At 39.4% G+C, this 8,566-nt stretch overlaps 1 protein-coding gene across 3 annotated transcripts; it reads left to right on the top strand.

The window, feature by feature from the left end:
* The first annotated feature begins 248 nt into the window (after positions 1-248).
* LOC116264858 (uncharacterized) lies at positions 249-6,056 on the top strand. 3 transcript variants are annotated; one of them, XM_031645291.2, is made up of 8 exons: positions 250-522; positions 2,547-2,649; positions 2,915-4,026; positions 4,144-4,276; positions 4,661-4,723; positions 4,970-5,190; positions 5,407-5,507; positions 5,739-6,056. In XM_031645291.2, exons 2-8 carry the CDS (start codon positions 2,550-2,552, stop codon positions 5,848-5,850), a joined length of 1,842 nt encoding a protein of 613 aa, XP_031501151.1. In that variant the 5' UTR covers positions 250-522; positions 2,547-2,549; the 3' UTR covers positions 5,851-6,056. The 3 variants fall into 3 exon arrangements, with proteins under 3 accessions (XP_031501150.1, XP_031501151.1, XP_031501148.1); XM_031645290.2 differs by having other exon boundaries at positions 249-522; positions 2,915-4,276; positions 5,039-5,190; XM_031645288.2 differs by having other exon boundaries at positions 252-522; positions 2,915-4,276.
* Positions 6,057-8,566: the final 2,510 nt, after the last annotated feature.

The raw sequence follows: 8,566 nt of genomic DNA on the forward strand, positions 1-8,566 counted from the left end.
AAAGTAGTTTAATGTTGCAATAAGTAGGGCATCGAACGATGCAGCAAGAATAACTTGGTTGGGTTGTTCACGTTAAAGCAAAAGATATGACATTGGCATTATCAATTTCTTGATGATGATTTGATAAAAAGGAGTAATTGGTACTTAAATTAATGATACTTCAACAAAATAAAAGGTCCAGTTTTGCTGGGAAGTAAAAGGGGGAACATATAATCTTTAGCAGATGTTTGGATATGTGATTTCCATCCGCCGACCTCGCACCGCAACTGTGCTAGACCTACTTATCTTTCCTTTTCAATTTTAAAATTTGAAAACAGCCGCAAACATCAAACTCATCGCCCTTCCTTCCTCCCTCCCGGCGCCTCTGCCCTGATACGCACGCACACTCTCTCTCTCTTTCCCTCACACACACTCTCTCTCTCTTTCTCTCTGGTTCTTTATCAGTCCGGAGGGTTAGGTTTGCGAGCGAGAATCTGTAAAACCCTTCCTCCCTCTCTCTCTCTCTGGTTTATATTAGTCGCGGTATGTATAATTGGTGAATTGTATTTGGTACTTTTCCTTGTTATCATCTATGTGAATTCTTTGTTGGTTGTAGCGGTTTTAAGTAATCTCTTGAAAAGTTTCCTCATCTATAGAATTAGGAACGATCTTGGTTCTTTTGAATTTTCTCTTTAATTCTACTTTCTTACTGGTTCCTATGTTTGATCTGCGTTCGCGAAGGATATTGGATACATCTGTTTCTTTTCAAATTCTCTGCGTGAAACGATTGATGCTAGTTGGATGTATCCTTCTTTCTCTGCCTCTACATCTTTTTCCCACTGTTGGAACTATCAGTTGGAGTGACTCTGGGAACCCGTGGAACCGGGAATTTTAAGTGGCCGATCTGAATCTCAAATTAGGGTAACGGATATGTTGCCTGGGTTATGAGATCTGGATAGTTATGTTTTATTCATCTCATTGTAGGTTGGTTTATTTTGATTGTATTGTTTCGTATAGTTCCTAGTTTTTCTTGTTCAATTGACATACCTTGTCAAAATGGGTTCGGTTATTAGCCCGTGATGCTTCATATATGCCTAGTTGAATCTTACTTTCTAGGTTTATTGGCATATGTTAAGAAGCTAAGGTAATTTTAAATATATCGCGTTGTTGCTTCGCAAAATGTTGTTTAACTTCCTTTTTTTCTTTCTTTTCCGTTTTTTTGGGCAGAACCTGCCAATTTCATTTATATGTGTTAAATCCACCATTCTTTTCCTATATTGTGCAGCTGCTAATTCTGCCATGGCTTGCTAAATTTTTTTACTTTCATAACGTCCTCACTAAGAACTGATGGAGTAAGAGCCACTGCAAGGGGATTCCTAGATTGATGTTCAGACATTGCATTTTCTCAGTTGAATTCTAGTCTTTCTACACTGGTTCTGCTTTCACTGTCAGAACTGTTGTCACATCCGAAGCATCTAGGAAATTTGTGTATTTAGTGTCTTAGACCAGTATACATGGTAGCGTCAGCCAATCTCATGTAGGTCATACACTTAGTCTTATGAATTTATGAAAGATTCTGGTTTTAGTCAACCCATGTTCTTTCTTCCAACAGTGAGCACATTAAGAACGCTTTGTCACCAAACTTTCCAATCGCTTTCTTTGAAAGATACAAATGGTTCAAAAAGAGGATCTAGTTGCTCTACTTTCAACAGGATAATGGTTAAAGTTAAACTGGCAACATCAAAGAAGCCTTTTAGAGAGACTTGCAAAATTTCTTTTGTAATACTGGCAGGATGAGGCAACACAATGAAGAAAATATTCCAAAGGAACAATAGCAATAGGATCAGACAATGGATGCATTCTTCCATCATTCCATGACATTTCCGAAGTCATGATAATAACAAATCTATCGCATGACAAGTCATGTGTTTATGACAGTTAATATATGCAGTGTAGTGCTTCCAATCATCGTCATAAATATCGCCTTCTGTCAAAAGAATACAAAAATATTGAAAAACAAAACAAGAGAAAAAGTCGTGATCTTTTCAAAAGAAGATTGCCATAAATCAACACATGATGTTTTTGTCGGTTTTGATCCTGTTTGACATTTTAATAGCTATTTTTAGTTTTTTACTCAATGACTTTGTAGGAAAAGTAGTAAAAAAGCTCAAATCTTCACAAACTATCTATTATTTCTTAAGTGACTTTTATTTATGAATTCTCAATTTTTTTAAGAAAAATGATTAATACCTGAGAAAAACATTGCCAATAAAACCCGAAAATGCGACAACTTTTACAATTAAGCAAGGGGACAATGAGCTTCTTGAAATCTGAGTTGATCCGTATCTACCTCGAATGACATTTTTTTTTATTTTTTTACAAATAAAAAAGTAAATATTGGAACTATTAAGTGTAAGGAGATCCGATCTTCCATAAATATTCTGCAGTCCATTTGCTTTTTTTTTTCATTTTTCTGTTTCATTTCATTTCCAGTCTCTTTGTTCTTCTCCTTGTTTATTTAGTTAAACATGGTGTTCTCATTCTGTATTTCTTTGTGTTTTCGTCAGGAGATGCTGGAGAAACAAAATTCTGGGCCATTAGCAGTTGGATCAGGTTTTGAAAAGAATGTCGACAATATGGGAGAATTGGATTCTATATGCAATTCAAAGAGTATTTTTTCTTTCTCATTCCCCTGGGTTTCTCTTTTTTATCTTTCTCAATATGGTGTCTGTGATCTTTTGTTTTTTCTTTAAAAAAGATGATTATTGTAAAGCTGGTGCATGTATCAAGTTATCAACTCATTGTAAATGACACCAGTCTGCATTAAAATGCTGAATTGTGCCTAAGTGTTACCTTTTTTTACATCAACTTTCTGATTTTTGAATTAGAAAAATTGGATGAACTGAAGGAACTTGTTTTTGATATGGCACTGCAGCAATCACACAAGACGATCCTGATTCCTTAAAAAATGAAGAAAAAGCTTCTGGCTGTTTCTCCATCAAGGAAGGCAATGAAACAAATATTTCACCAATGGTTATACAGAATAGTGGCAGCCATCATAAAGGAAACTGTATTCAGCCTGATTCTCAAGATTCCACTGTGGATGTCTCTGTTAGAGAAGAGATAAAACTGCAAGAAGTAGAACATGGGGAAAATGCTCTTTCGCTTTTGGGAGTTGCATCTTGCCCAAGTCCATATCATGTTAAGAAACCTAAGGTTGATGAAAACAAAGACTATGCGGGTTCTCTTTCTGCAGAATCAGAACTTGAAAGGCTCAAGAGTGAAGCATGCTCGAGAGGAGAATCAGTGGAAAGTACAGAAAAACACTTCAAATCTTTGAATGCAGTCAACGTTGATCTGACTCTGGGGCTGCCCGTCACTTTTCAGGATCATATGGCTGGCAAGGTTTTCACGGTCAATGGGAGTTTACAGGAAGAGATCGGTTCCATGAGAAAGCAAAATCATTTAGAGTGTGGCAAAAGTTCATACAGTGTTAGAAGGAAGAAGGTCTTAGATACAGATAGCAGAGATTCTGAATGCGGAAGCTGTACAGGCCCATCAGATGACACTGATTCCTGGAGAGTGTGGAAAGCTATGAAACAGAATGGATTTCTTTCGTCTCAACTTCATGCACCGTTACGTAAAAGAGTACTTGTATCAAATTTGATGCCATCTAAGAGGCTAAAAAATGACCTGTTAAAGAAAAATATTGAACTTGCAAAAAAAGAACAGGTTGATAAATTTAAAAGGATGGCAGCACCAAGTGGCTTACTGACAGGACTAAATCCTGGAATCATTAATCATGTGAGAAACAGCAAACAGGTCCAGTCCATTATTGAGGCTCTGGTCAAATCTGAGAAGCTTGATAGTTCAAATTCTCAAAAGACAGTGTCAAATGAAGTGGCGGAAGGAAATAAAAAAATTAATGGAAGCAAAAGGGACTCTGAAGGAACTGTTGGTCCAAATGCTAATTGTCTGTGTTTAAATGGAAATTCAGCTGCTTTGGTTGGTTCTGATGATCATATACCTGTAGACTTCCTCAAACAGGTACGGTCAAAGTATATTGTAGCCATTTCTACATGCTCAGGGTCAGAGCATGAAAGATCCACTGAGCAAGAAGAATTAAATAAGACACCTGGAACTGAAGCCTTTGTTGGTTCACAGTTCAACTTTCAACTTGAGAGCATGCTCTCATCTATGCTCAGAAAGGGGCAAACGACTCTTGAGAGGACAAGTTACCTACCAAATGAGGAGCTCTCGACAAATCATGGGAGAATAACCGATCTTTCTGTAAAAGGTTATGCATTTTTTTTAATCTTCTGTTGCATAAGTAAACATTTCATGATCACTGGTGCAACTCTACTGGTTATAACTTAAATTACGGCAGTCTCTGTTGGGAGCAAACTTTTGAGATTCCTACATATTCATTCTTGAACTAGGTGCCTTATATTTCCCAATTTAATACTGAGTCAACTTTTGTTACTTTTTATTTCCGTACAACTGCCAAAAGGCCCAATGCTTTTGATGTCTTATGCTTAGATGCTTTAGCAAATTGCCAGCAGAAAAAATTGGAAGCATCGGCATTAACTATATGGCTTTGCAACATATTTGCTTGACTTCTCAAGATTCTCCTTAATATTGTTAATGTTGAAATCTAACTAATGTTTATTGGTTCTAACAGCTGCTTTTGTAGCTCATGAATGGCTGGAACTACTTAGACAGGACATCAATGGTCGACTTTCAGGTAATTTTTACATTTTGTGGGATGATTTGATTCTAAAGTTCCTCTTTGCAAGTGGACTTCAGGTCCTACCAAGGACCTAAGAGGTGGAACTGCTGCTACCTGATCCAAGCTGGGCAAACCAGCAAACCTGTCTATGCTTGGCATATTTGGGGCACGTTCAGCTCAACTGCTTGATGCTTTCAAAATCTTTTTTGTGGCTTAGCACCAGTTGTTCATATAACTAATCTATTCTTTCAATGGCTTTAGCATTGCGGCGTAGTAAGAAACGTATCCAAACCATGATGCAAAATGAGCTGCCTTCTATTATGTCAGAAGATTTCTTGTCAAGCCAAGAGAATGATTCACATGGTGAACGAAACTCCAGCACTAGAAATGAAAACAACTGGTTGCCACAAAATCATCTTGTGAAATGGCGATCTCTTTTTGTTCAGATGGAGAATGCACTACAACAAGAGGGAAAGTACCTTGTGAGTTAGAGATGAAGTAGTTCTGGTTAAATTTTGACATCTTTTCTTAGAACTATCTATGTGTATGTATTTAATTTGGTTGTTAGAATACAAAAAAAGTCCGACAGCTTCTCTTTTCCTTCCCATCTAAAGCAAATTGTTCATCATCTGTATTCGTTGGAAACATGGAAGCTAGTACTTATGAATTACTTAAACATAAGTCTTACTTTTGATCAGGAGAACTGGCTGAGACAAGTCAAACAGATGCAAGCACATTGTGAACGTGGCTTGCATGGAATTAACATGGAAAGGACAGAGTTACCAGGAAATAGCTCCAGGTGAGCTTCTAAATTTAAATTCATATGTGCTATTTGTGATGGTTATGCCATTTTTTTAATTAAAATGACTTTGTCAAATGCATACACAGAAGAGCACAAAATCGAAGTTTCCAGTGACATTTTGTCATTGTTTTTGTTCAGTTTCTCATAAACCATATTTTACTTTGTTGAAAATTTTAATTAATTGGCATCTTCGTGTTTTGTGGCTAACCAACTCCTTTTTCTCTATAGATCCAAGAAAGATGAAACAGTAGAAGGGGAATTTGCTGTTAGAGCTGCAGCAGCTTCAATATACTCAACTTGCAATTTTGCAATGTCATCTGAGAATATTCCATGCTTCTAACTTAATCTCCATGTTTCTTGTGTGTATTTGATATTGTCAATTGCTTATTTAACTCGATCTCTAATTATTTGATGGTTTGGGCTGTAATGATGGTGGGTTTTCTTCTGTTTTCTCATGAGTTATGGAAAGTTACGTCATGGGATATATTGTATTGAGACGGCAAATCATCAATAAACCGACTGATGTCTGTATTTCTTTTTGCTAAAGAGTAATCATATCCTTCACTTGAGTGCTTCGCAGGCTGGTATGAACCATAAAAATGATGGGTCGTGCATAAATGCACAAGCATTGTACATCAGGGGACAACTTACCAGGATAGATTACTTAACTGTAGGCTTGGGCACCGAGCCAGGGCCGGCCTGGCCAGTAAATTCCTGTTGTTAAATACCTGGGTCAATATTGCACTGGCCCGTTACCTGGCCCACCTACAAGCGGTCCGGGCCTGGCTAGGGTCATGTTGTCCGAAGCCCAAACTGGCCTGTTTGTAAACAAGCCGGTTGGTTTGATTTTTGAGATTCGGTTACACTGTGAGTGTGTGATGTGCACATTGAGGTTGCTGACACACTAAACTGGGCCAGCGCAGGGAAGGGTTTGTACTGCGGTGGCAATGACTCAAGTGTTTGGGGACTTGATGCAGAGGATTCAGCAGGTTACAACTATAGGTTACAACTATTGATTCATCAGTGACTCACCTCCTTGACTTGGTAAAGGATGGCACATGTCGACGGTTTTGGCTGCAAGATCGGACCTTGTTTGCTAAGGGAAATTAGATATATGTTCCTTTATCAGGTGGAATTTAGAAGGATCTCTTGAGGGAAATGCATGATAGCTTGTAGGCTGGCCATTCCGACCAAGACCGCACGCTAGCTTTGATTGCTCGGCGTTTCTGTTGGCCGAAGATGGAAGCGGACGTTGAACAGTATGTTCAGAGTTGTCTTGTTTGCTAACAGGATAAGGCAGATAGGCAACTGCCTAGAGGACTATTGCAGCCACTTCCTCTTTTTGACCGACCATAGCAAAGTGTTTGCTTGGATTTTATCACGGATTTGTCGGCACTAGATGGAATGACATCGATCTTGGTGATTGTTGACCGATTCTCGAAGTATGCAACCTTCGTCCTTGTTCCAAAAGTTTGCTCAGCCAACCAAGCGGCCAAGCTTTTCTTCATCAATGTGGTGAAGTATTGGGGAGCCCGGGTCACTGACCGATTCTGGACAACGAAATGAAACTTTTCGACTAGCAATCATCCGCAAAACGATGGCCAAATTGAATAGATTAATTGTATTCTAAAAGAGTATTTGTAGCACTATGTGACTGCAAATCAGAAGAACTGAACAAACTTGTTCGACTTGGCACAATTATGCTACAATTTGCAAAAGACAAGTACCACCGAGAAGAGTCCCTTTGAAATTTTTTTGGGCCAACAACCCATCACTCCAACCGACTTAAGAGTTTTAAGTTTGGGAAACTGTCATGCAATAGTGAACAATAGTGAAGATGCTTCAAGACAGGGAGAGGCTATGGCCGAAGCAAGGGATTCCTTAACTAAGGCCATAAAGAGAATGAAGAAGGCAGTCGATAGGAAGAGGCGGCCCTTAGAGTTTAAGGAGACTTATTCTTGTTGAAGCTAACTCTTCAGATTTGAAAAAAAGTGAGCAGCAAGGTGGTCCATCGTGGCATAGTTTCAAGGTATGATAGCCCTCCTTAAAGTGCTAAGAAAAGTAGAACTTAGCCTACCGGTTAGAGCTGCCTACAAGAATCAAGTTCTACCCCATGTTCCTTTTGAGTTTTCTAAAGTCTTTCCATAGAGATGGTGAGGACCCAACTATGTCAATTTTCACTTGAGCACCGCTAAGTGTGAGTGTGCAGTTTGAGAAGGAAGTTGCATAATTTTTAGACCACTGGCTTAAGGGGCACAACAAGGTCAACTATTACCATGAGTTTTTGGTAAAGTAGAAGGGTTGGCCAGAGAGTGAAGACAATTGGGAAAAGGATGCCAACTTATGGCAATTCAAAGACAAGGTGCAGGAATACTTAGCTTCGATGGGGATGTTGAGCACAGTTGGTAGGGGAGGCTCCCATGGCTAGGGATGACATGGCTTGGAACGGTTTGGTCTGGCCTGACCAAAGATGGCATGGCTCGATTAGGGATGGCTTGACATCAGTAGGCCATGGAAGAGACACTTATCTAGTCCCAAAGAAGCAAATAGCAAGCAACAAGTCAGGCAGTAGGTCATAGGTTGGCAACAACAGACAGTCTGAAATTTATGGTAGACTAGAGGTCGTTCGTGTTTCCCCCTGCTCGCGCAGAGCGATCACCTACAACACTTATATAGGGAACCCTATTGGCAAAAGGGGCGCTGACACCTCAACACATGGCTTGTTAGGGCGGCACCTTGTAGCTGCCAAAGATGATGCCGAAGGTGCAATCTCTGCCCAAGATCTCTTGGAGTGGGATGCTAGGTCAGCAATAAAATCAAGTAATACAATTTCTGTACTCGGCTAGACAACAACCCCAGCCAAATGGAACCCATAGGTGAGATATACAAGGAGGGTTTTCCCAAATCTGGGTCTCAACCTACTACAAGCTAGTATTAATATCACTCAGCTCGCTCACAAACCATCACATCCACAACAAGCACCGTATCATACACTCCCTAGGGCGTGCAAACCATCACCAAGTACCCTAGGAAGGTCAAGTAACTCGGGTTCGTGT

This window comes from Nymphaea colorata, chromosome 11, assembly GCF_008831285.2.
Source record: "Nymphaea colorata isolate Beijing-Zhang1983 chromosome 11, ASM883128v2, whole genome shotgun sequence".
Lineage (NCBI taxonomy): Eukaryota > Viridiplantae > Streptophyta > Magnoliopsida > Nymphaeales > Nymphaeaceae > Nymphaea > Nymphaea colorata.